The following is a 27706-nucleotide window of genomic DNA, read 5'->3' as shown; positions in this document are numbered from 1 at the left end:
GCGAGCGGGGCCGGGCTGCGGGGCGGCGAGGAGCCGGGGCCGGAGCCCGCGGGAGGGGCGCCGTGCAGGTCCGTTTGTCAGCGGCCGCGCCTGCGGGGGGCCGGGGCAGCCCCGGGCACGCCGCCGCCGCCGCCATCTCGGGGCGAGCGCAAGGACCCGCCGGGCCGGGCAGCGTGCGGGGCGCGGGGGGGCGGGCGCGCTGCGCCACCCGGAGCCGGGCCGGGGGCGCCCCGCGGGCGGGCGGCGGGGCCGCCAGGAGCCTTCGGGGCCGGCCGGGGGCCGCGTTTGTGAGAGCTCTGCGCCGCGGGCCGGGGCGGGGTCCCGCGGTGCGGCCGGTCGGGCTGCGCTGGGCCCGGGGAGCTGGGGACGCCGAGCGGGCTGGGGCTGCGGCGGCGGCCTGACCCTCGCCCGCGGCGGCGGCCCCCTCGCCCTCGCGGCCTTTGTGCGGGCTGGCCGGGGGCCGAGGGAGAGCGGGGCCCCGGGCTGCGGCGAGCTGCTGCGGCTGCAGGGCTGAGGGCGAGCTCCGGCGGGCGTTCGGCGTGCCCCAGGGGGGCAGGGGCCGCCGCTTGTTGCTTGTCTGAGAGAAAACACGGGTTAACCGGCCGGCCCGCGTCTCCTGCGGCTGGTCGATACTCCCTTCGCTTTCCCTTCCGAGTGGAGAGCTTACCTGCGTGTTACCTCTACTTGTTAGGCTACTTGTAAGTGCGTGAACACTACAGTTGTAACTCCTGCTGTTCTTGCGAAGGAAAGCCAAAGGAAGTAAGGAAGAACTGTTTCAGACAGGCTATTTTAATATGGACAGTTGCACTAGAAAAAAAAATAGTCCCTTTTCAGGTAAAACAAGTAAAAATTAAGTTTGTGTGTGTTTATGCGCAGTTCTTTTCTAGATTTATTTCATTCATAGTTAATTTTCAAACTTGGGAGTGTTCTTTTATTTAAAAATAGAAAATAAAGTTGTTTGGGAAGATGACCCGAGTCCATTCTCTGAGCTCTTGAGTTTTCAAAAGGGGTTGTTTTAAATGACCGTAAGCTTTGAGGCCTTTTTAAGACACTGGCATTCAAGCTTTGGTGTGACTCTTCTGTCAGTTACTCCTCCCTGTCTTCCGTTTCTCTCTGCTCCTCAGTAGCTGTTTTTCTGTTTGGTGAGCTTGTGGTGGCTTTCTTTACCAGTCTTTAAATAGGATTTTCTGGGTTGGTGTTTTGGTTTTGTGGGGGGTTTTTTCCCTTCTGTATTTTAACTACAATTTTGATATGCTCCTATGTGAAAAATCTCATTCTGATACTCCACATTTGGATAAAAATACTTCTCCTTTTTCCTTTGTGGTGGCCCTGTCACTGGAAATTTTTAACAATAGCAGCCTTAAAACAACATTTTTTATATTCTCTAGCCCAACCCAAAATTAAAGCTTTAAAAAGCAATGTAATGCCTATTTATTTTCATCTAATCTTACATCTCATTATATTTTTAAATTAGATACGCTTTATTTTTAATTACAAACATAGAAGAGAGACATTCTAGTGAATACTACGTTGCAAACTGTTTGTATGCTCCCATTAGACGTGTTAAGTTGGTGTTGCTTCCTAATGGCTCTTTAGAGCAAGCTACATCCCTGCTGAAGTTAATAAGCACTATGCACTAGTCTTGTAAGATCTGTATTTATTTGTAAGTAAAAAACCACCTTCTGTACCTTAGTATGGATTAAAACAGGCTTAACTGTCTCTTTAAGTAAGATGCTGTCTTTCAGCACTGGTGGCTTGCTGCTGCCAAAAGTGAGAGGCCTTTCTTTGTGATGACCTCCCTTGTGTGAGTTTTTTTGAGATCCCTCTGTACATTAGCTGAGTATATAAATCAGCAGAAAAATATTATTGCTTTCGTTTCCTGGATTTGTTTTCTTCCATTTTAGTGAGTAAGATCTACTGTAAAGAGGGCTGATGAGTGCTGGAGTTGGCACAAGGTAGGAGCAGGAGCCACTTGGGATGGAAATGGGGACTGGCACTCCACCCTTGAGGCAGTGGTTTATTCACTTCCTTGTGTTTTGAGTAACCGAGCCAGTGATTTATTTAGGCTTACTCATTGTTTTGTAAAATTATATTTTTTCTAAAACTTACGTAGTTACATCACCCTTCTTCCTCTTTCCCCTGTATCGCTTCATTCTCCTTTGTTATGGAGCACGTTTTATTGGAGCTTCATCGCTTCATTTTCCTTTGTTATGGAGCACGTTCATGTTTGCATAGGAAAATGTTAGCATGTAACTTTTCTATGGAAGAATGTATAATGCTGTTATAAGCACATGACACGTTTATGTACATTTAGCTGATACAGAAAACCTACCACTAGAGGAAAGGAATACACACTGGTTCTTGAGGCTCAGCTGAAATACCATTTTGTGTAGCTCTAGGTCACTCTTAGGGCATTACAGTATTAAAGATATATCCACATTTTAAATGATCAAGTGTAACTCAGTCATCTTTACTTGAAGATTCCCCTTGAGCTTATCAGCAATCCAAAACCAAACAACTTGGAGCAATTGTACTCTGCCGAGATAAAAATATACATGTTGTGCTGTGAACAGACATGCAGTGCTTCTCATCTATTGCACAAGAAAGAATGGCGAACTGTTTTAAATGATTAGTTTGTTGCTGGCTTACTTCCGTGGCTGATGAACTAATTTGATAATGCCTAGATGTTCTTATTTTTATACTGGAAAATCCCTATTATGATCTCTTAGAAGATGTGATACCGTTGGGTATCATAGAGAGAAAGCAGTTGTCTTTGGTCTGTGTGAACTCTAAAAAATGGGGTAGGGAGGGTATGGAGAACCTGGTCATGTAAGAACAAAGGCTTTTTACACATGTTTTTCCTTTCAGCATTTCAAGAGGAAAGATCCGTTTTGTGTAGAAATAAGTGATTTCCAGAGGACAGCCCCAATGACAGAACTGTCTGCACATTTACCCCAGTTTCAGCATGGGCAGCTGACAGAAAACTTCCCTGATAACCACCTCAGCAACACCGTATGTAACAAACAATTTTATTACCTGGTAGCAGTTAAATCAGGACGAATAATGAGTGTGGGTGAAAATAGAATTCCGAACTCTAGATATCTGTTTGTTGGGAGTACTTTTCTTTATCTGGACTGTTGTGATAAGCAGTGCTGAAAGAAATATTCTGTAAAATATTTGATGTTCTAAGCACGTTTTTACATACAGATAAGAGTTCCCCCAGTATAAAGTCATGTTGGAGTGACCAAGCCCTTAAGAAAAATAAGAAAATGGGAAGGGGTGCTCCCGTGTCAAACACTGACCTTTAGAGGATTAAGTGAGCTCTTTTGATCTAGCCTGGCTGTGGTCTGCTTGATTCACACGTGTCTCAGTCATAGAGTTAATTTTAGTCTAGGTAGAGCTTGAAGCCTGGGTTTTGTTGTTGCTGTGGCTGGAGGACAACTCCTCTGCAGAAAGAGCAACACTGCCTTGTCTTACTTGTGAATAATTGACGCGGTCCTCTCAGAGTTCTTGAAGTTTTGGGGGGGTGAGGTGGAGGGGGAACACAAACCATAAAGTTTTACATGATTACTTTGAAAAACTTCCACACATAATTGTCACAAAAACTGTACTCATACTGCATGTGCTTGGGTGAAACCGAGTTTAGGTGATCTGCTTGGGTGTGGTGCTCAGGCTCTTGGGTTTGTCATGCTCAGTTCTTTGTTCCTGCTATAGCTCTTGAATATCAGGTTTCCATGTGACACAGAAATACTCTTGTGAGCTGGGCCACTTGTAGTGATGTTTATGGCAGTGATTCAAAAGAATATTTTGATCCTGCTCTAGCTCTTCTATACAATCCAGCAGTTTAAGTAGAATTTTGAAAAATCCTTGTCTTTATCTCAGATCAGCATCCTGCCGTAGCAGCGAAAATATAAACCATGAAAATTTATTTTAAATTAAGAAGTCAGTCTGACTTAAGACCTTACTGATTATGGAAGCTGTTACTAAAAATAGGAAAGTGGAACTTTGTGCTTTTACTTCAGAGGGAGTGAAAAAGGTTTGTTTTCATCTTGGACAGGTGGGAGATTAACTTTCATTGAACACTTCTGGCAGATTAAAAAGGCAGAGCTCAGCAATAAACTTGTGGGCTCACCATGCTTACAGAAAACTTGGTGATGCTCCTGTGGAATAATTACTGGAGCTGACTTAGAAATCAAACCTGTATTAAAGGCACGACAGCGTTCACACACTGAGGGAAGATATGACATCAAAGAAGCTTCCAGGGTGCAGCACAACTGGTGTGCAAGGAATCTGTTCCACAGGGGTTCCCTGGACAACTCTGCCAGCAAAATAGCATGAAGGGTGAAGCAGACCGAAGGCTTCATGGCCAGGCTCTGTGAATCACAGCAGAGATGAGAACTTCAGTGTACTATAGTACTGATAAGCTGCCTATTTGCCACCCCGGGCCAGTAGTCTGTCATATTCTGACAAAGTGCTGTCCTTTGTGTGAACTTTGCTCATTATAATGTCATTATAATACCAAAACACATCTCCATCCCAAAGGCTACCTGCCTCCAAAGTGTGACCACCCCTCACTGAGCTTGTGCCCTGAGTTTTTGTTAATCTATACCTTTAAAAGTGAAGCGAGAGAATCTTACAGAGAGAATCATATTAAAGGTATGTATGACTAGAATCACTTAAGCTCCACCTTGAAGATAAAAAGTTGCATTAAAATAACCTGAGAAAGGAGGAATGTTGGGGGAAGGTATCATCATGAACAAGTCAGGGAAGATACTGCCTGTGACTCCTGGGATCAATCGATGGGCTGAAGCTCTCTTTCTCCCCCGCACAGGGACGCCTTTGGGTAAGAACTGGACTATCCTGAGTGCTTGCTCGGAAAACTTGGAAATCTCTCTATTTAGAGTCATTTTTAAATTTTACATGTTGTATTATTTGTAATCTCAATATTTGCACGTGCTTTTGCAGACAGTATATTTATCACTGGCAATCCGTAAGAACCTGTACTTCTGTTGCCTTAATAAACTGCACTGTTTGTTAAGCTACCCGTAAAAGTTTCTCACTGACCGCTGCCAAACTCGTCTGGCCGTGTGAGCCCATGGAGCGTGACTAAGGTGAAAGTGGAGTGCACTGTTAGTGCATCCCTAGTCATGATAGTTCAGTAAGTTGAACGTGACTGGACTAATAGTGACAGACTGGATATTGCTCAGAATCTGAACCTAGACGCCCCCAGCCCTTCTGACATCTGAAGATAAGATGGGATGCAAGGGGGTTTATTTTCTTCCAAATTACTCTTTAACACAACAGCTCCTTCCCAGCAATTGGAGACGGGTGGTTCTATTTACTTCTCACTGACAAACTGTACTGATGAATAACTACTATTTGCGCTTTTTTCTTTCCATGTTTAAGTGTGACTCTAGGTGTAGTTTCAACAGTTATAATTATTCTTCTCCCCTACACACATCCGCTTTTGTTTTGTACATACGTACAAAAATCCTTTCCTGCTTCAGTTTATCTAGCTTCTGTGGCTAACAGTCAGCATGTGAAATCACTAAGTGCTAAATTTGCCGTTTCTTCTTCCAGTCACACACCAAGAGTTCAGCCTAGTCTTCAATATCTGTCCCTGTATAATGACCTTTAAACATAAATTATGTATGTGAGACCTAGTAAAGCCTGTGCCCACCATCAGGCATGGCGTTTTGCTGCAATGTATAAATCTGGATTTAATAAATAAAAAATGTTAATCAAGTATGCTAATTTTTTATCTCTTGGTTCCAGGGCATTGCTCTGGGTTTGCTATTAACTAATTTCCTGATAGGAAAAAAAAAAACCAAACCAAAAACTATCATTTGCTTTTGATACTGTTTATTCACCTGAAAGCGCGTAGTTCATAACTTACGTTTGCTTATGGTATCACAACAGGTGTTACTGACTTTTTAGCTTCAGAATTTTCACTTTTAACTATGTCTGAGGAAAGTGAAGAGTCTGTTCCTTTGCTTCCACTTCAGCAAGAGTCCCTGGCCTCTGCTCTGTTTAATACTGATCAGGTAGGATATGAGTGTACTTTGTTCTTTTAAGCAGTGGGACATGCGCATGTCACATTCAGCAGCACACTTGCCTGAAAGACAACTTTTTTCCAGTTTTGACAGTGAATGAGAGAATAGCTCTTATAACTCCGGTTATTTGATGATAAGTCTTAAAACTGCTGGTTTTCATGCACTGTGTATGTAAAGGCATTTTGTGATTGTGTCTTTGTTGCTAACTAGTGAAGGGAATAAAATGGCACAGCTTGGTCTAATTTCTTCATTTTTTCTCTTTATGTTTGATTTTGCATTGTTCTGTAGTGATGTGCTAGTTAATCAGGCTTTTCCTTTGACTGTTCTTATGTTTGCTTTGCAAAGCTGTGGATTTTTATTTTCTTTTTTTGTACTTCTGTGCCTAAGATAGGGGTAAGTGCTCCCACATGCAAGACTGCTGTTACAACAGAGAATGAGCAATTTATTCTGCAAGTGTGCAGAAACCTAGGTCTGCTTTACTTGTGAAATGTTCCAGGGCTCTGATTGTCTCCAACATAGTATTAGTTATGATCGTCTTAGGCAGTTTTAGACAGGTAAGCTTATAGTTGTCTTGTGGTTGACTTAGTATCAAAGTGACAAATAATTACATTTGAACTGTTCAGGAAGGGGTTCAGTTGCAGCCAGCATTTCAGAATAATTAAACATGATCTCTTTATTGGCATTCTCCCATATTCTTTTTTCTATCTGACTTTCAATAATTGTATGTAAGAACTTTATGCAAAATGCCAAGTGATTTATAATGCATCTTTCATTTAGTTAGAAATAATACTGAACCCATAATCTTTTTCAGGACATACCTAAAGTTAATGATACTAAATTCAAATTAAGGTTAAAACTTTAATTTTAAAAATCTGGTTGTCTGCTAGTTTTAATTGTTTAATTAAGACTTTTTTTTCCCCTTATATCATTTCCTTTTTGAAAAATAAAGCCATTTTTCTTAGAGGACAGTTCTTGAAACCCTGCTGAGCTTGATCCTGAGGATACTACAGAAAAGGAGTAAATAGGCAAAGTGTTTGGTGTGTATTGTTACTTTGTAACGTTTTGTAAAAGCAAATTTTTCATGAGTTGGGGAAGTGTAAAGTTTCAACAAAGGTTTTAGCAGTGTCAGTGTTTGCCGTTCAAAGTCCAGGGAGTTGTACTCCTTAGTCACTTAAGTGCTTTTAAAAACTCCACTGTGAGTTCCTGAGTGTATACGTAACTTCTTAACTTTCCTGAGGGTGGGGCTGGGAAAATTCTGTATAAAGAATCTGCAAAATTACTATTGATTTATCGAAAAACTCCAGTGAGTTAATGAGATAAAAGTCAGCAGTTATGTTGGGAAATGCTGTTAAGAACAGGTAATGAGACTTTAACATTGCATGATGAAGGAAGAAATTACCTGCACAAGAGTACTTAAGCAGAAATTTATTAGGTTATTTTCAATGCCCTATCTTACGTCTAGAGCAATTTTACTAAAACTGAGTGATGTTCTAAAGGTGTTGCAAAAGGTATCTTCCTTCAGTCTATTGTATGTTTTAATCTGAGGCTGCCTTAGTGCACTTACTCAAATTGAACTGTGTAAATTAAGTAGTTCTGAAGAAATTAATTTTGCAAGGAATCAAAAATCTTTGTGGTACATCTTTTATGTTAAAACTCTTGAGTGGGAGGAGTGGGAACAGTACAGCATTGACTTTGGACATGGTAATACAGAAAAAAAAATAGTAGTCTGTGTAAACTGTTGCATGTTAGGGCTTGTTTAGAGCAACTGGTGAACATAAAATGGTTTTGTTTCTTTATAGTCCAAAACAGGTGAAACAGCTCACTCTCCTGTTGTGTTCTCTGTATGTGCACACAACATATAGAAGGCTGAATGCCCCCTGCTGACAGGGCTTCTTGGAGAGGGACCAAAGTCTGTGACACCAGGAGTGCAGGCCTGATCATTTACTTGTGGGTGGTGTTCCCAGTTTGTGTTTTTGCTTGCGGTTAATCTTAATTCCATTGGAAGTTTACCTCTGTCCCTGTGTTTAAATTACACCCTTGATGGTTCTTGTCGCAGTATCAGAAAGGCTAAGAGGCTCTTTCATATTTGTTGACGAGAGTGGTGAAATTTCATCAATGTCAGTGAAAGGATGTGGAGTAGTAGCTCATCATGCTGAAACTTTTGGATCAGACCTCAGTATAAAGACGGAGAATTACCTGAGCATTACCAGAGTGTGATCTGTGTCATTCTTCTCACTAAAAATGTGGAAACACAATACCTCATGAAACTCCAGTTTAATATATATTCTAATTAGTGCACTGTAGTAAGAGTAACATGGTAAGGAAAGTAGACATTTTCTTGGGATTTTCATGGAGTTAGGGTCATAAATGTCTGTTTGGCATTATTTCTAGGAACAGATACAGTTAATTCTTGTCAAGCTATGAGCAATCTACTGTCATGCCTCCTTGTGTCAGATGTAGCTTGAACCAAGGGCAGAAGCTGTCTTAATTCAGCTTTTTTAATTCTGTTCAAAGGAAGGGTCTCATAGGCTGTTAGATGCAACCAGTCTACTTTCAGCTGTTGCCGTTTTTAATATAAATGCTTCTAACATAGTCCTGTGCTCCCATTCTTTGATAACTACATGATGCAATTAATTACTACTGTTTAAGTCCTTGCTGCAGCAAGTGTTTTTGACAGCAAATATTACCTTACATATTTCCCTTTAGCTTAGTGTACGAGAATATGATTGTGGATGGTTGCTGAGGAAACTGTTTTTTGTGTATTGCAGAATGACAACAGCGAAAGACGTCGCCATGATAATAGTGAGCGCAGAAGAAATGACAATCCTGATTCCGAGACCAATGGGCAGCCACAAAACAACATTCAGCAAGTGGTGGAACAAGACGAAGAAGAAGATGAGGAGCTGACACTGAAATATGGAGCAAAACATGTGATTATGTTGTTTGTACCTGTCACACTTTGCATGGTGGTCGTTGTTGCAACCATCAAGTCTGTCAGCTTTTATACACGCAAGGATGGACAGCTGTATGTATCAATTTTTTCCCCTTTTCAGTGGACTTACTTAGATAGTTTCCTTTAATCTCCATTTCTTCAGGAGTCTAATTCAAGCAGTGAACTCTCTCTTGCCTCCCTTTTCCCTGCCATCAACCTGAAGATAATTTTGTTTTATTCCTTCCCAAAACCAGATTCTATATTCGTGATACTATTGACATTTGTTGCCTGTCTGGTGACCAGTTGGGATAACATCTTGGCTGTTGCTGTTTGGTTCAGATCCTAATCCTCGTTTTAATACTTTATTGTGCTCTGTGGTATTTATAAAATTAACTCCATCCTGAGCCAAAGCCATTTCAGTTGTACTCTGCTAGAATACAAAGATTTTGGAAATTGAAAAAAGCTACTCATTTAAATAAAGTAGCATATATGCCAAGTTCTGATTTGCCTGTGCTGTTTGGTGAAGAAATTCAAATGCAAGAGGAAGGTAGCTTTATGAGGTTCACCTCTGTTGCAGTTACAGAAACTTTCCAGGCAGGTTTCCTGTATGGATATTATTTTCTTTATTTTTTGCAAAATATTAATATTGTCCAAAAAAACCCCAATTTCAGTGAAAGCTGATTTGAGAGAAAGGAGACAAGGGAAGAACACTGAGCCTGTTAGAACCTGCAGCAAATCAGTCTAAATGTTGCACTGTGAAAATGTTTAAATAAAATGACTCAAAGTGTGTTTGGCTTTTGAATGGTTGTATAATATAGGAATGTCAAAATTATTTTTCACTGTTCAAAGTTGTTGATCAAAGCATTATTTTTCTTGAGATTTTATTTATTCTCCCCCACCACTGCCCCCCCACCCCAAATTAAGTAGTTTTTTCGCCAGGATGAGCCCATCATTGTTTTGTTGAAATCACTGGGGGACCGTTCATTGTAAATCCACTAGATGGTGTGCTTAGAGAGGTCTAGCTCTGACGATTGCCTGACGATTCATAGAGTGTCAGTAATTGTATCAAAGAGTGTGGAGTTCAGTTTTTTGTTTTTATTTGACATAGTAAAAAATAGTAATAATCCAAGAATGTAGGAAAGGCAGGTCTTCTAATTAACTTATTTTTTTAAATTAAAATTTGCCTAATATGATACTATGCTACCTTTCAAAAGACAACAGCTGTTGCCTTTACAGCTCTGAATTGAAAGATTACTGCGATTTCATTTGCTGTTGGCTTCACATGTCACTGAATGCACAGATGTTTCGGATATTTCAGTTGACTCTTTGTTGTTGTAGCATCTACACTCCTTTCACAGAGGAGACAGAGACAGTAGGACAGAGAGCCCTGAATTCAATTCTCAACGCAGCTATCATGATCAGCGTTATCATTGTCATGACCATACTCCTGGTTGTGCTTTACAAATACAGGTGCTACAAGGTGAGTATAAATATAATTGACTCGAGTAATTGTTCTAGTTTTATTTATTAGTACAGATTATAGAGGATGGAACAAAATAAAGGGTTATCAAGGATGAATGAGCAAAAGTAGCAGAATTGGTGATTCAATTCACTGTTTTGATTTTGAGGCTTCTGTTCCTTTGATACAGCAGGGAGGCAAAGGCCCAGTGCTAACACTGCTGGCTGTTTTGTCAGTCAGAATTAGGGTGGCATTGCTTCCTGTTCTGTGAAATGTATCATGTACTGAAGTCTTCCGGTGGTCAAGAACTACAGATTACAGACCTGGTCCTACAACTTGAAATCTATTCAGGACTTCAGAGGGCTTTTCAAGGACTCCCCTCTCCCCACCCTGTCCCCAATATAAAAGTCTTCCAACAGTGTGATGTGTGTGTGGCTGTACACGCCAGGCAATATCCTTATAGCAAACACAGAGACTCTAAGGCTCTTTTGTGAAAGACTGCAATCATATAGTGATGTAATCTAGGCAAGTCCAGGCTTAGCATAAATAATTGTAATGTCACCTGTCTGGGAGGAGTTATTCATGAAAATTCCTGGTTGTCTTTCGGTCTTAATGACCCATTTAACAAGGCTCGGCCTAATAAAACTTCCCAGTATGCAGCCAGAACCTTGAATCTGTTTCATAGTTGTAGAACAGGGAGGAGGATCCATGCGCTGACACAAAGCTTTGCTCTACTTTATTTTGTTTTTAAGAGGTGAAAAATGGTTTTGGTCTTCATGGCTGTGGGTGAAACCCCTTTTACAGAAGTATCTGTGGAGCGACTGGGGAGATGATTTTTTGCTTGGATCTGATACAGCTTGGAATACTGTTTTTTAAAGTATGGACCTTCTCTTTTATCACAGTGTGATGTTAAATCTGAACCAACAAAGTTATCTTTTTAAGCTGTCAATTCTGTTTATTCCAGTTAAGTCAAATAACTGATGTACTTCAGCTAGGTTCCTTGGCAGCCAATAGGTTCTCCTCAGGTGCTGAAGGCACCAACTAGTTTTTACTAAGCTTTTCACATTTTTGGCTTCCCACTTGACCTTTCAAAGCACTGCACATTCTTCTTACAAAAATAATGGTGAGACTGAAAAATTAGAATGATTAGACGACAGAAATTTCCTGTAGTTACATTTTATGCTAATTAAAAGAAATACTTTTTTTTCAGTTTATTAACAGAGTATTTCTGTGCTGCTATACCACAATGCTGTACTTAACCTGTCCACTGAATTCTATTTTACATGCGATTCTGTATGTAGAATGTACATGTAGATTGTAAGGGATGGAACTTAGAATGAAAGAATGTTAGGCCTCCAGTCGGTAGTGATAATTTGGTTATCTTCACAAGATTTTTATCTGAAAATTTTTGAAGAAAGGAGACAGTCTTTCAGCTTAACCGCTGTTAGTTTCCTGTGTTTCTTCTGTACGTGGTAAGTTAAGCATGGTCCTGATTCTAACTCCTAAATCTAAACAGAAACAGCATCTTTGAGGGTGATTGTATTTGACTATCTTTTCTTTTTAACATATTTTATTATTCTTTATCTTCTTTATTGTTTTAGTCTGCCAAACCAAAATCTGGCTGATGTAGTGCATTTTAATTCTCTGCATTCTGCAATCCTTAGTTTTTGTTCAAGTTGTGGCAAGAAAGCCAACTCTGTGCCACAGTCAATTAGCGTTGAAGCTGTTGTCAAATGAAGAATGAAAATTCTTTAATTAGAAGGCAACAAACCTGTCACAGTATTCTGCTAGGAAAACACTAGCCAGAATTTACAAGAACTACTTTGGAAAAATTACTTGTATGAAAAGAGGCTGGTGATCTGGAAAATGCTATAGCAAATGAGATACATACTGAGGATAAAACAAACATCTGTGTGTAAAATACCTATTTACGTCAACTCTTGAAACTACCTCCTTTAGTACTGTTGACAGTAGTTATGCAGAGTGCGTGTAAACATTTGCTGGACTGTGGCCTTGGTGTTTGACATTGTTAATATTCTTTAATGGAAGGAAACATTACTATTCTCATTATTTTCTTAAGTGGTAAGAAAGTTTAATAGCTTATACTGCAAATAGAAGAACTAGAGATAGAAGTCATGTTATTACTAAAAGAAATGACACCACTTTCTTTGCCATTTTCTTAAAATGGTTTCAAATAGTTTTACAGAGAAATAAAATTACTCTTGTTAGGTCACTACTTGTAAAACTACTTGTATATCTGAGTTGTTTGAAATTTGCTTTCTGTTTCAGGTACTTATCAGTCTTCAGCTTTAGTATTTTATTTTTTTTTCCCCACTTGCTGTGAGTGGTGACAGTTTGATGGGCTGAGACACATACTTTGGCAGTTTTCCTGCAGCATCTTTACAGGCACCATGCTTATTACATGTGGGAAATTCTTAAGTCTTTTTGAGACTACACTTAGCAAATATGGAAAGCCAATCTGTTAGATTAGCAAATTAAATGACAGGTTTTATTAGGTTGAAGGTTAAATTTGAACCTGTTTTGAAAGACAGGGAGTGTGAATGAGAAAAAAGAATGTTTCAAAAATTGCTGAGCATTCTAAAAACGCTTATGGACAATTTAGTATTAGACTAAATGCACTAAATTACTAATTGTAATAGCTAGATTCTTAATTTGCTGCAGAGTCCTGTTTGCTTCATGTAAGTGTTGATTCCTTTAGTCTGTGTGTGTATGGGCCTTACTTTTAAATTAACTTTTGCAAAATATTTCAAAACTATAACGTAAGGTGCATTCTACTATACATCTTTCAGAAGAGAAATAGATAACACAATTTCTGAACAGTTTCTGAATACTTTGATCTGGTGTACATATATAGCTAATTTAACCAGTTGATTTCCCACTGAGCGTGTCTGTCTGAAGCAGGATTTCTTATGCAGCTTGAATTTCTAGATTATTGCTTCTGACTGGTTACCTGCTTGAAATGTTGGGTCTGGTTTTATGTGAAAGATTCTGTGCTAGGAATTTGACAAATGACAAGTATGTTTCGTTCTCAGGTATGGGGCTCTTCAATCTTAATTTTTCACAGTAATATACAAGAATGGTATGCACTTTCGTCAGTGCAGAGTCTGAGCACCTGTCATTTCCAAGTTTAAATCTATGCGTGTCTCTGCTGAGAACAGCCCTGAACTGGTTTTTGTTAAATCATTGGGCATGTGTATCTGCTCTCTTATCAAAAATGAGGGATTACGTCTATAGATGATTGATACATAATATAGGAATCCTTATATAGCCATTCATCAATGACATGCTAATTCTGAATTCCAACAGCTAAGCACTGAAGGTTTTTCAGTGTCCTGGCATTTAATTCTATAACTGCATTACAAAAAAGATCCAGAATCAGAGCAGGCTTCTTAATTGTGCAAAAATGAATCATGTTTTCCATCTGTGTTAATGCTGGATATTTCTGCTATGTTATAACGCCACTGTTATCAAAATGACCTAAAAATATATAAACAGTACATTGTAGAGAACCTCTATTGAAAGACCACAAAGCACTTAAAATTCCTAAGTGCAAATTGAAATACAATAATGTGTATAGCCTAAATGTGAATTTAGTAATAACCAAAGAGAGAGATATCTGAATATCATTTTCTTTGCTCAAAAGGGGAAATAACCTTAAAACCATTTTTAAGTAGATACTACCTTTAAAATAACAAATCTTAACAAAATCTGTATTATCTTTTTTTTTTTTTTTCTAGGTGATCCATGGCTGGCTTATCATTTCTTCTCTTTTGCTGCTTTTCTTTTTCTCGTTCATCTACCTGGGGTAAGTGAACTAAAGCATGAATATGCTATTTTTCATGTGTATATTTATTTTGAAACTAGCTCTTGAATCTTGAGAAGAATGATAGCAAGTAAGCTATTGCAATAAAATTTTTAGTTTCATGTAGATTCATAGAGTACACATAAAAGAGATATTTATGGGTTTATAGTGCATCGGATATTGTACAGAAGCTGTCCATCACATGCTTCACCATAATAAGGTATCTTCCACAGGGTGGCTTAGTCTGCTAGCATACCTTTTATAACTTAATTCTTCATAGCTATATGACTCAAGGGAAGTTGTTTACATCATGGATTTGGTGGTGGGATGTATATGCAAAAGCTGTTTGCATGGTAGTGGGAGAAAAAAATCAGCTAAAAAGAATCTACTCTCTCACCAGAATATATTAAATGTTTTTCTTTTCAATTTTGGAAACATGCCTTTATCCAAACATCAAGAAAAGTTGTCCACAATACTCGGTATTCTCTAAAATGAGTGACCTGATCAGAGTTTGTAATTAAGAGTCATACCATGAAATTATTACACTGTGTATATTTTTGTACCACTTAATGACAGGTAACTTCTCTTTGAAGAAGCTTACTTAATTTGGTCTCTAGGGGGAGAAAATAGTGTTCCTTCACTGTTTTTTGCCAAAAGTGATCTGTGATGCCTATTTTGGTCAGTTATTTTCTCTTAACTTTAATAATGATTTTTGAAATACAGGGCAGTGTGTGCTGCACAAGTGTCATGCAGGCTGGGTGGAGACAAGTTGCCAGGCTCACTTCTTCGGGTTTGGGTTGAAGCTGGCAGTCTTCCATCAGTATGTGTGGGTAGAAAGACTGAAGGCTTTCCTGACAGTCTGCTTCCGTTCACCTGGCCCTGCTGCCTTACAGCCATGCTGGTTTCCTTTTGTGGAGGTCCAGTGAGTGAGGAGGGAGTTTGTAGACCAATTATACACAACGGTGGTAAGGGACATCCTGTTAACATTGTACATCTCAGAGGCCAGAGAGCAACTATGGAAGACAAAATTTCCTGGAGGAACATATCATGTAGATTATAACATTCTTAGTGGCTTGATGAGTTGGTAGCAGCAGAATCTGCAAAAAGGCATCACAACCATTTCTCCCTGGGTCAATGGAAATCATCTGTGACTTGGTGACAATGTATTTGTCTATCTTGGTTTTACTTACTGAGGGTCTTAAGTAGTTTATAGTATTTGGTATGACAGAATAACACTGTATATCCAAAAAGATAGCTTTTTACTTTAGTGTTTGTGGTGAAGAATAGAATAGAATAGCCATGTATATCTTTCTTTTAAGTTAGTAAAGTGTTTCCATTCCACAAGCAGCAGGTAAGTAGGGGGAGATCCGTTTGCCTGCCTTTAGAGATCCATTATAACCTCACAAGTTCTTACTCTTCAGATTTCTAAAAATCATGAACATAATCAAAATGACTGTTTTGCAGTAGTGTCCTTTTCTGTCAACTTCTGCTTTGATTGAGAAGGAAATAGAAAATTAAGGAAAATTTTCAGAAAAGTGACAGAGTTGGTATGAAGAAAACTGTGGTAAAATTATCCCTTTTGTGAAGAATAGTTTAATACTAATTGGAGATAGAATTTTACATTTGTGCCACTACATTGAATAAATTTTTCTTTTAAAAAAATAATATTCTGAAGCTTAAATCTGTAACTTGTTTCCATTGTTTTGAGCAAATGCAGTCCATATTCTCTTTTTTCTTTTTTTTTTTTTTTTAGTGAGGTTTTTAAGACATATAACGTTGCCATGGACTACATTACGGTGGCACTCATGATCTGGAACTTCGGTGTTGTGGGAATGATTTGTATTCATTGGAAGGGTCCACTTCGGCTCCAGCAGGCGTATCTCATTATGATAAGTGCTCTCATGGCCTTGGTGTTCATTAAATATCTTCCTGAATGGACTGCGTGGCTTATCCTGGCTGTCATTTCAGTGTATGGTAAGGTCTGGGGCGAGGCATAATAACGGGTATTATGGTGTCAATTTCTTCTATTCCCTGATTCTCTTGTTTGTCTGACTGGACCTTAAAAAAAGAAAAAGTGTGTGTGTGGCGAGGTATCATCCAAAGGTGATTACAAACTTCAGAAATAAGATCATGATCTAAACTGAGATTGGTCCCTTTTAGCCCAGCTAAGGGCTTTGTGTGGCTGTGTGATGCCATCTTCCTTTGTGTTTTCTGGACTTCCTGGAGTCTTTGGGGAGGAGAATTGAAGTAATTCAAGAGAGGAGGAGATCAGAGATCTGTGTTGCCATTTTGATCTCATCTGTGTAGGTGGAGGCTTCTCATTTTCCACAAGAACTCTTGGAAAACTATTGCGTGTTCAGAATTTAGGAGCTTGTTGTTTGAGTACAGTCCCATAAAGGTATAAATCTGCCCAACCTGTGAATTGCTCAAATCTATGGACATAGAAACAACACCCTAATCCATGCCTAGTAATATAATGAGAAAGAAGCAAGGAAGAATTAAAGGCAGTTTTCATTGATCAAAGTTACTTTATGTTTAGAAGGATATACTTGTGAGGTCTGTTTCCTTGATTTTATTTTTTTTTAAATTAAAAAAAAAATTCATTTGAATTATCACATATTAGACTTTTTCAGAATGATGACAGAGATACCCAGATGTAGTTTTTTCATAAGGCTTTAGAGGGCACTGGACACTTGGTAAGAAGATCACTGTATATCTCAGATACTGTTGTAGGCAAGACTATAATCCAGTTACTTAGACATAATTAGAACATTACAGCTACGTTTATCCATGAAGATATGCTCATAACTTGAATTTTTTTGGAGCCATGTAAGTGTGATGAATGTCACACTTAGTGACCCGAAAGTCACTGATAATGATCAAGACTGAGAATCTGTCCAGTTATAGAAGTGCAAGGGTTAATAAGATTTGATTGGCTCTGGTAGGTCAGTGTACTCCTTAGGTGTCCTCTTTCTTCAGCGGGAAGAAAAATCTCCTTTGTGTGTATGCTCATGGATCATAAAGCACATTAAGAAAACCTTCCCATCCTGCCTCCCCACTGCCACCCTTCATATGACTGGAACAAATCTGAGTATTCCAAGCATTCAGTCTTCATTCAGTGATTGCAAAATGAAATCACTCTTCAGCTCACATTCCAAGACCATAATGCAGTGGCTTTGAGTAAAGGGGAGGTAAGTTTCAAAGCCTGTGACAGCACACTAAGAGTCCTTTACTTGAGCGGGACCAGTAGTGCTGCTAGGGCAGTTAGCTCAGGTGCAGAAGGCCTGCTCTGTGCAGCATACAGCTCCTGACAGTGAAGCTGTTCCTTTTGGTGTCAAATTTTTTTAAATTCCTTGAAAGACATACAGTGAGTGGACAGCTGCAAAAGGTAGTAGCAAGGTTAATACTATTAACCTTTACAGCTTTCTGTCCAAATGTGCAAGACAAGGGAAAAGCAGCTGAGGTGTTGTCTGTGAAGTAGCAGATTTCATTAACAAACAAACCATCAACGTTCAGGTGAGAAAGCAGATGGAGCATCTGATAGATCAGATTTCCTTAATACTCTTCTGTGATCTGTAACTTTTACAGTCATCCTATTCTGTAAATGATGGCTTTTTAGTTAATTTTTACTTGTTCACCTAGTTTCAGTCCCATGAACAAGAATTGAGAGAAGCAACAAGAAACTGTTGTTCCTTTCTTACGCTAAATATGCTTTGAACACCTCTCAAATCTATGCAAACACAGCATTTTTCCACAATGCTTAGTAAATCTGTATCTTTTTACGTCTTCACGTGCACATTCACTTTTTTCCTCTTTAAGTGGGGATAAATTGGCAGTCATGACTACTTCATAGAACTTATATAAGCCTTACCTGTTGTCTTAAAATTTGTTTTAGCATTAAACTTTGGTTAAGAAAAACTTTGATAATAGAAAGCAAGATTGGGTATTTCCAAGATGTTAGTTCAATAGTAGCTTTTGTGAATTATGTGCTTTCAACTTGTAAGTTAACATACAGACACAGATGCATTTGCAGTTGCATAATATCTTCAGTGAGGAACATCACATTTTTTAAATTTGTATACATTATTACAGTAATATGTAAAATAGATTGTAAATGGAGAATATTAAAAAGTGTTCCTGTAGGATACTGACTTGTGGCCAATGGCGCTTTTATAAGTCTGTGCTCAGGGTAGCATTTTATCTTTTTAACGGTCTCTGCAGGTGTTACAGAAAAACCTTCTTGTAAGTATGTCTGCAGTGATAATAAGATCTGTTCACTCTTCCTTTCAGATTTGGTTGCTGTCCTGTGTCCTAAAGGTCCTCTTCGTATGCTGGTTGAAACAGCTCAAGAGAGAAATGAAACTCTCTTCCCAGCACTTATTTACTCCTGTAAGTAAATTTCATTAAATATTTTACACTTACAATCACTCAGCTGCAGTGATTTTCTCATTTTTCTGTGTTTTAACATGTCAGCTGGAATTTTTAGCCTGTTCACTTGGGCCTTAGTTTTCCTTTCACTGCTGACTCAAAAATGTGCAACATCTTCTGGCTAAGATCTTTCAAGATTAAAACCAGCATGTTTTCTTACACAATTCGAACAGGAAAAATGGTAATACACTTTGGTTTGGCCAAAGTAGTATGTCAGTAGGCTGTGAATTAAGCCTATTCACAAGGAGTACTTGTTTTCAGAAAATATTTATCAGCTTTCAGTGCTTAAATAACCTGTGTGTTACTAGAAGGAAAGGGAGAAATTGCCAGGAAGAGATTCGTTTACAGAACTATTTTCTCCAGGGCTTGTTTTTTTTTTCGATGGGTCGTTTCTCCCTGCAGCTGCAAATTGCTGTTATGACCTGTGTGTCAATTAGTACATAGTTCCACTGTTCCTGAAGTTCCATGTTGCTAGTCATAACGGTATGTCTAAACAGTGAAATAGATTAGTCATAAATCATTATGCCACTGGTGCTCAGGAAAGGCCTGTGTTTGGAAGCTGGAAGTGTGCTGTAGGCAGACCAGGGGCAAGTTTACGGTGGAGAAGAAGGGTTTTTTTAAAATATCTGTCACTCTTGCTGTGTTTTACTGACACTACTCATAGCTGCCCCTTGTTCTGTTTTGTGGGAGGAGAGGCTAACACTGAAAAACCACAAACTTGAATTAAAATATACCATTTTATGTGTGACAGTATTTCATTACCTTCACATTGGAGAATTCATTGTGATGGTGGGGCCAGAGAACAATTAACTTTGATGCAGATACTGCCTCTGAATTGAGGTACCTCAGTACCAGTCTTAATAGACCTTTATACTTGCAGATAAAAGAACTGATTAATAGAAAAAAGTAAAGAATTCATTGATTCAGATTTTCAAAGTGTGCCCCATATATAGAAGTAATTTCTCTGGCAACAGCGTTGCCATTTTTTTCAACATCTAGTAAGAATAAAACTTTTATTCGCCAATTCTGTAAATGCATGTTGTAGCTGGTACTGGCTGTGTTCCAACTATTACTGTGCTTTAATGAGAGTAAAATAGCCTGTTGCAAAAGATACTTGTATCCAAAAAAAAGAAGGATTGATGCCAATGCTATCTCAGAATTGCATACATCTGAAGATATGATTAGCTATGCAGAGGGGGTTTTGTTGTTTGTTTTTCTCTTAATAGCAACAATGATATGGCTAGTGAACATGGCTGAGGAAGATCCAGAAGCCCAACGGAAAGCTTCCAAAAACTCCACTTATGATAAACAAGGTGAGTTTTTCTTTGACAAGCCTTTATAGTTGTCATTTTATTGGTATACATGTTTATGGAGACTTGTTTTTCAGCTTTTTAAGTGGCCTGGTTGCTGTAGAAGAGTGAAAGCATGGGGGCCTTATTAGGAATCATGAAACTGTCAAGACTTCAGAAATTGTTTACTTATTTTGCGGTTAATGTTCTTGCATTTATTTTTCTGGGATCAAGGATGTTGGTGGTGAAATAACTCTCAATAGACAGCTATTGACTGAGCTCAATTGCTTGTCAAATTGGGATGATATAGTATAATGCTAACTCATTTATGTTTGCATTAAACAGAAGTGTGTCTAGACCTCTTGGCTATACAGCTAGTGTTTAAAAACATGGGGTTTGTTTGTTTACACATATTACTAAAGCAGAGCAGAGTATCTGAATTTAACATGTTTAAAGGGGTGTATGTAATTTTCAGTTAAGTTTTCTAATTTACTGGAAAATTAAGCTGTCAGTGTTGACTAAAGAAGCTAATGAAATATTAGGTGAGAGTTTATTCCTTAAAAAGTGATCTTTAAATTAGGTCACCACAGAAATCCCCCTCTGTTATCTTGAAGTACTCCTGAATACTAGGACTTGAGTGTGACATGTAGATGCTGTGACTGCAGAGTGCACGTTGACTCCTAATTGTTTAAATAAGTGTTAAAATTCTAAGTGAGAATGTCTTGTAATGGTGTGTGCCAGTGTTAGATGTTACTAAATATTATGGAATACCTCTTTTTTCCCTCATTTTTCCATGATCTTACATGTGGGGAGACTGTCATGTTTTAGAAAGCACATTTTTGAAAGAGATCTAAATGCCTTTCTTCCTTTGAGCTCCCGCAAACCAGACTCAGAATGAAGATGGTGAAGCAGATGATGGTGGCTTTAGTCAGGAATGGCAGCAACAAAGGGACAATAGAATAGGACCCATTGAGTCAACACCTGAATCGCGTGCTGCTGTTCAGGCTCTACCCAGTAACTCTCAAACAAGCGAAGACCCTGAAGAACGTGAGTATGGTGTACTGTGTCTGAAAGACTTAGTGAATCTGAAGCTAGTTAGCCTCAGTCTCAGTCACCCTGACTGCACAGAATCAGTATGCTGTGAGCTAATAGCAAGCTGAAGAGCTGCTCTTGCTCGTGATCAATACTGACATGTCTCATAGAAATAGATTTTAGAGTTGCTTTTTGGTGGCTTTTGGTTTTGCTGCAGGAGTGAGTAGTATTGGCCAAATTAGTCTTCAGTTTGATAACAGAATCAAACCTTTAATAGCACAAGCGGCTTTCAGACCATTATACAGTCAGTTACATTTGCTGTGATCTTTTTCACACAGTGTTCTGCTGTATATCACCTCTTTTGTATTTTAGGCCCAATAAATGCAGTCATTAATGTTTTTTTGCCTCAAGATAAAACTGGTGTAGTCCGCTCTGTAGAAAGCAGTGTTTAAAACCTAATTGGAGACTGAAATGAATGCAGAATGCTGTGGGCTTGCATGCTCTCCAGCATCTTGCTGAGTTGCAGTAGCTTTGGAGAGCATATGACATCAATATTCAGATATCTGCTTTAACAGACTCATGATTTCCAGTCAGAGTTTAAGCTGCTATTAGATTTGCAAAGCTCTAAATAAATTAGGGTCTGCCTGTCTAATAAACTGCTCTGCCCATGTGATGCTGCCATATTTAGCAGGTGCAACTGTTTCCTCTGATTCTCAGGTGCTCCTCTGTTTAAAAATACAGAGAATTCTACTTTAAGAACAATTTTAGAGTTTATTTTGTCCCCAAAACTCCAAATTCAGAGTGTGTTGCAAATCCATTTTCATTTATAGAGCTTAGAAAAATAACATTAAGATGTAAAAATTTTCGCAGTTGGGCTATTTTAGTTAGTTAACTGTAAAACCGACTATTAATTTTCTCCTTCCTGTATTCCTGTAGCAAATAGCAATGACAGGTATGCGGTGATCCAGTCAGAATTGTCAGCCAGCATTAGTTTACTAGGAGTTTGGAGTGGCTTATTAGAAATTTGGAGAGTTTTCCTGTGTGGAAGGAGTTATCTAGCAGTTGCCTTTTGCTTATTGTCCCGTCACGCTGAAAACAAGCATCCAAGCATCCAACTTTGAGCAGTTAAAGGGTGTTTTAGTTCTCAGGAGCTTTTCACTAATGCACTGTTCTAGACCATATATTGGAGGCCTGCTGAAAGATGCCTCTTTGGGGGTTTTTTTTCCCTTTTTCCTTTATTTTTCTTTCCCATTGATCAACCAGGCATACACCTCTGTTTTGATGCTCTGAGTTCCTCTGAGATTTCTAAAGTGAGTTTTGGTCCGGGCTATAATCAGGTGACAAAGGAAACAGTACACCAGATTAAAACAGCTGGTGACCTGATGTTGACTCAGTATCTTGGACTAAAAGCTCAGAAAGTGAACTGGCTTTTAGGAAATCTTAATTATTTTGTTTGCAGAAGTAATTGAGTATTCTGCTCCTGGAGTTATTGCTAAGGTGGTAATTGCTATTTAAAAGAATAAGACATTAACTCATGAGTTTTCCTGAACTTCACATCTTGGACGAAGTATGTTGGGTTTTTGCCTCTGTAATACGCTCTGTAATTACACAAGTGCTTTTTAGAACTACCTTAGTAAGAATTCTGTAGGAAAATTGGAAGTGCAGTGGAATATTTTGCTAGGTATAGGTTTCGAGCTGGCAAATAAAATATCATCTGAAAGGGACTTACTTGTTTTCCCCTCCCTCAGCCATCTTAAAGGAATTGTACTTCAGTATTCTGTTGAATATGACATGAGAACCAAAAGTGGACACCCCCCCAACAAATACAAGTATCTGAGTTTGTATGTATTGCATTTGTATGTACAGCTGACTAGGAATATAGAAAAAATCTAATTTTAGGATGAATGAATCGAGTGGTATAATGTTCCTAAACTCTTGTGAAACAAGATGGCTTATCACTGATTTGAGATTGGTGCCAGTCTTGTTGATACTTAATGTAAATCTATATTATTCTCTGACAATTATATATATATATGTAATATTAGTAGGCGGTCTGATACTTAATGCTGCCATATATTCACTTTTGCAGGAGGAGTGAAGCTAGGTTTAGGAGACTTCATTTTCTACAGTGTCCTTGTTGGCAAAGCCTCTGCAACAGCAAGCGGGGACTGGAATACAACTTTAGCGTGTTTTGTAGCCATATTAATTGTGAGTATAATGTAATATTGTAACAGGGATATTTTCTATCGTCCATCAGGAGGAACAAAGTCATAACTGCTGCATTTTTTTCTTTGGAATTTGTTTACTTGGTGGCCAGACTGAAAACTGATGAGGGCTTTAGCTGTGGTCTTCATTGGTTGTACATCTGTCACTTAAGCCTTTCGTTTAGGAAGGCATGAACTATATCTTGTATTTTTGTGGAATTTATTTTTATATATATATATAGTCTTTTGCTTGTCAGAGTTCCCTAATTTCTCCCTATGTTTTTTGTTTGTTTGTTTGTCTGTTTGTTTTCTTCCCCTCAGGGTCTGTGCCTTACACTTCTGCTTCTTGCCATCTTTAAGAAGGCCTTACCAGCTCTTCCAATCTCCATAACCTTTGGGCTAGTTTTTTACTTTGCTACAGATAACTTGGTGCAACCCTTTATGGACCAGCTAGCATTCCATCAGTTTTATATCTAGCACACTTGATGCTGATATTCTGTGGATATTTGTAGCAAATCTGGGAGGAGGAAAAATGTTTTCCCCTCAGTTCTCAAGTGAGACTGAAGTTTAATACTCAAGATTCCAAGCCTGAATCATTACAACTTCCTCTGATGGTGGTTTGTTTTGTTCTGTTTTTTCCTGAGACAACTGCTGCACTGGGCACCATATGAATTTTCCTGTGTGAAAGTGACTTCTTCCTGATGGCCGGTCTAAACCAGGTGCTATTATATCAGAGGTAATCTGATATACATATCTCTGGTAAGGACCACCTTGTGTGAAAATTGCTAATGCTTCCACCAGCAATGTGATCTCTTACCACAGGTTGATTATTTTCACAGCATTAAGGGTGCTCAGGACTTCCTTGATGTTAACAGAGGAAGCTGACAAATCACACGGAACTTGTCCCTGTAACCGCTTGAAGAGAGAGAACCCAATTCAAACTTCTTCAGCAGTGATTTTTTGACAGTGGAGTCCTGACTCTGCTTTGTGTAATGAGAAAGGACTTTGTAGCAATTCAACAAAGGGAGAAAGTACTGTCACTCTAAGAGTGCTCCACCACTTCATAGCCTCTGTGCCTGAGCGTGCTTGGTTTAGTAAATTTAAAAGCTTTTCTTTTTTCCACACTGGAACTAGAGTCTCTTCTCAGTTTTAATACTTTGTATACTCAAGCATGGAGTGCACCTTCTGTACACGTGCTCCAGTTTATGTAGCTATTTAGACTTGAACTGAATTATTTGGCATTAGTGGATCATAAGGTCCTAATTTGGATCTTAGATTCTGAAAGGTTAATAAACTACATTAAAAAGCTATTTCAGGACTTACTCTTTGTGCTCTTGCAAATCATTTTGCTAGAACACCATTTCAAACCCTTTGTTTGAGAATAGTCACTGACAGCACGGACTGCATTGCTGGTGTATGTTCCTTCTATTGAAATTCTTACGAAACAAGTAGACATTTGCAGCAATCCCAGATGGAGTTTAGTTTGCCAGATCTAGAGGCCAAAGTGCTATTAGTAGCACTTCTAATGCATCACTAAATTTTTTCCTCTTCAGAAATGTGGTTTCCAGTTCTGTTAACCTGAAGAACTGGTCTTTCAACTATCCAACACCTCAGATTGGGCCGGGATTTTTTTTTTTTGTACAGTATCTTTACTGGTGAGGATACTTATGTGAGGTAAGACATACTTATTGCTACCAAGGAGCAGAATTTGTGGGCCTCTTCACTTTAATTACCTCTCCCATGAGGAACCGAAGACTGGAGAAATGAAACTCAAAATCACTGAAAAGAAGATACGAGATTTTGAACATCTTACAAGAAAAAGATTCGATTCAAACCTTAAAACTGCTAAACTCTGCTTTCTTCATTTGAAAGAACTCGTTTATGAATAATTGCTTGGAAATGAGACTTGTGTGAGATGAAGTCGTTTTTGCCGTAGGCTCTTACTCTGTACAATTAATTTTTTTTCTGAAGGAAGCGTAGGGAGTGGATACTATTGATGGGCATTCCTTTTTACTTGCATCTTGATACTGGAGTCCTTGCCAAGTAGAACAACTGTCAAAATCCTGACGCAAGCTCCTTTTACCTTTTTTCTGGGGCTTTGTTTCAGTGCCTATAGATTCAGAGGACTGAGACATCACAGATGCTCACCAACCATTGCCCAAATAAGGGAAAGAAAGCTGTGATGTATAAATCTGCTTTAAAACCAAGAAAGGCTTACTTTGATTGTCCTTGGAAATGTCTGTCTTTTTTCCGGTATGACTTGCTAACTGCAGTGTTAGCATTTACATTTTCATAAAATATATTGTCTTGTCTCCTCTAAAATACTTTTAGTCATCTCATTTGTGTGCTGATTCGTCGTGGATAGCATTAATAAACTAACCATATCAAAATTGCTTACACTGACTTTTCAAGTCAAACTTGCTTGTGTTTTCTAGCTTAAATCACTATTCTATATTTTGCTGCAATGAAGCCTGACTTAAAACAGGTGTTAAGGGGCTTTTTTGTTTGTTTGGAGCGGGTTTTTTATACTATTGTAACTTGTCCCTTTCCTGAGCATTGTATCTAAGAAAATTCCCGTGTGTTTTATTGGGCATCCTAACTATTGTTTCATTGTGTAGAACAGGTTTGCTAAGAGTTGGCATTACTAGCATCTGTCTGCATATCTGAGCTGACTCTTGGTTAAGAATTGTTACTTAAATGCAGCAGTCATCTTTATTGTTTGTTTTTTGGCTTAAATATGCACCATGGAAGCTCTAGCTCCATTAAGAGTTGCTTTAGAATCTATAGAAATGCACAAAAGCCTTTCCACATACTTGAATGGGTGTTAGATGTGCAACCCAAGGAAGAGCTCAGAATTTTCAAACACTAAATTGCCAGTCTTCCACTCCCCAGAGCTGCTTCTGTTATCCCGAAGTTTTAATTTGTAAGCTAGTGTGGAGTACAGTGGTGGAGACTATAAAATTTATATTCACAGAAACTGTTCAAGTTTGTGTATTTGAATGTCAAAATAAATTTGGAGGGGAAATTACTTTTCAAGTCCAGACCAATATATGTTAAGGTACAGTGCTTATTACCAAGTCTTACCTATACCTTCAAAAACCAGATGACATTTTCTAGATTTGCCCTCTTCTGCCAAGTCATGGTAGCTTATGTTCCAAATGAGATCTTGCAACTAAAGATCATCTCAGTACTTGGGACCATAAGGTTCAGTTGACAGTGGTTTTTGTTTGCATTGCATAAGCGTGAAGATTGTGTCAACTTTCTCTTTGTCTTGAAACACCAGTCTAATTTGAGATCGTGAACCGTTTCATCTTGGTTAGCTTAGTATAACTGAAAGACTTCTGGTATGTAGTCTGCATTTTTGAGAGAGTTTTTGTTATCGTTAAATTAATACGTTAATGACCGCACATTAGACTGTAGTTCTATCTAAAGAACTATTGTGTAACCCTAGTAGCTAGATCAATCTTTTTTGTGTCCAGGCAGACTGACTGGTAACTGTTGTGTAACTGTTTCAGTGTTCATACTTTGAAACTGGGTGTTAGGAGAGCGTTCTCTCCCCTTTCAGTTTACATCAATGGTTAGTTTCCTTGTTTGGCTAAGCTTCACATAAATAAATGAGAAAACATAGTACCGAGTTATAGATTTGCCTAAAACCCAGTAACTTTCATTTATCTTTTTTTATTTATATTTTTTTCTGTTGGGGGATTTAATCCAGAGAGAAAAAAAAAAGGCCTTGAAGCCGGTCTTATAGGAGAGGTGTATGATGCTGTCATATCTGTGTATGGCTGTTATGGTGGCACTCAAGTTCAAATGTCTTCTTCGTGAGGTGAGTCTTGAAGGTACGCACATGATATTGCAACACATTCAGAATACTTCTGGCTGGGCAGATGATGACTTCTTTGAGCCAAATAATCAAGGGCTGTGCTCCACTAAAAATGGCTAATCTCCTCAATGTACAAAGCAGAACCTGACTATTTCAGGCATAGAAGACTGGTATTTTTTGGATCTCTACATATATATCTGTACCTGTTGAGATGTAGATATATATTATATGTACTCTGGGCCTGTAGATGACAACTGTTCTGCCATTAGCGCAGTCAAGAATTAAATATGCAGAAGTACATTTTCGATGAACGGTACTGTATGAGGAAACTTCTCAAAATGCTTTATTAAAAAAAAATTACTTTTGGCAATGATGCTGTTGAAACGAGTTTAGTAGACTGTGGAACATGTCTTCACTGTGATTGCATCTCAGTGGTAACTTGGTCATTGGGAACGCCTAAACGTGAAGTAGAACAGAATTCTTTTACACTCAAAGCATTTGCTGTTTTCTTTTTTACAAACACTGGTTTGTACATAACCTGAATTGAATGTGAATGTTTTTTAAAACACCTTTCTGGTTCTTGATAAGATACGTTTTTGATAGATTATTGCAAATTTTCCTGTATTTGTCTAATTATTAAAATAAAAGTTGCATGGGTCCTGA

At 38.6% G+C, this 27706-nt stretch overlaps 1 protein-coding gene across 4 annotated transcripts; it reads left to right on the top strand.

The window, feature by feature from the left end:
- On the top strand, positions 1-27706 carry PSEN1 (presenilin 1). 4 transcript variants are annotated; one of them, XM_074909633.1, is made up of 12 exons: positions 1-68; positions 2869-3012; positions 6006-6044; positions 8822-9078; positions 10324-10465; positions 14203-14270; positions 16021-16241; positions 18558-18656; positions 19922-20008; positions 20858-21031; positions 23106-23224; positions 23542-27706. In XM_074909633.1, the coding sequence occupies exons 2-12, from the start codon at positions 2929-2931 to the stop codon at positions 23695-23697; spliced, it is 1446 nt and encodes a 481-aa protein (XP_074765734.1). In that variant the 5' UTR covers positions 1-68; positions 2869-2928; the 3' UTR covers positions 23698-27706. The 4 variants fall into 4 exon arrangements, with proteins under 4 accessions (XP_074765734.1, XP_074765736.1, XP_074765735.1 ...); XM_074909634.1 differs by lacking the exon at positions 1-68 and adding an exon at positions 750-834; XM_074909635.1 differs by lacking the exon at positions 6006-6044.

The sequence above is a fragment of the Athene noctua genome, chromosome 6 (assembly GCF_965140245.1).
Source record: "Athene noctua chromosome 6, bAthNoc1.hap1.1, whole genome shotgun sequence".
Taxonomy (NCBI): domain Eukaryota; kingdom Metazoa; phylum Chordata; class Aves; order Strigiformes; family Strigidae; genus Athene; species Athene noctua.
Note: the sequence above shows the minus strand (reverse complement) of the source record. Positions and strands in the feature narration are given on the sequence as shown.

Coding starts and splice junctions, on each gene's coding strand:
- PSEN1 (XM_074909633.1), top strand. CDS start 2,929: ATGACAGAACTGTCTGCACATTTACCCCAGTTTCAGCATGGGCAGCTG. Junction 14,271..16,020: donor TTCTCGTTCATCTACCTGGG/GTAAGTGAACTA, acceptor TTTTTTTTTTAG/TGAGGTTTTTAAGACATATA. Junction 16,242..18,557: donor GGCTGTCATTTCAGTGTATG/GTAAGGTCTGGG, acceptor TCTTCCTTTCAG/ATTTGGTTGCTGTCCTGTGT.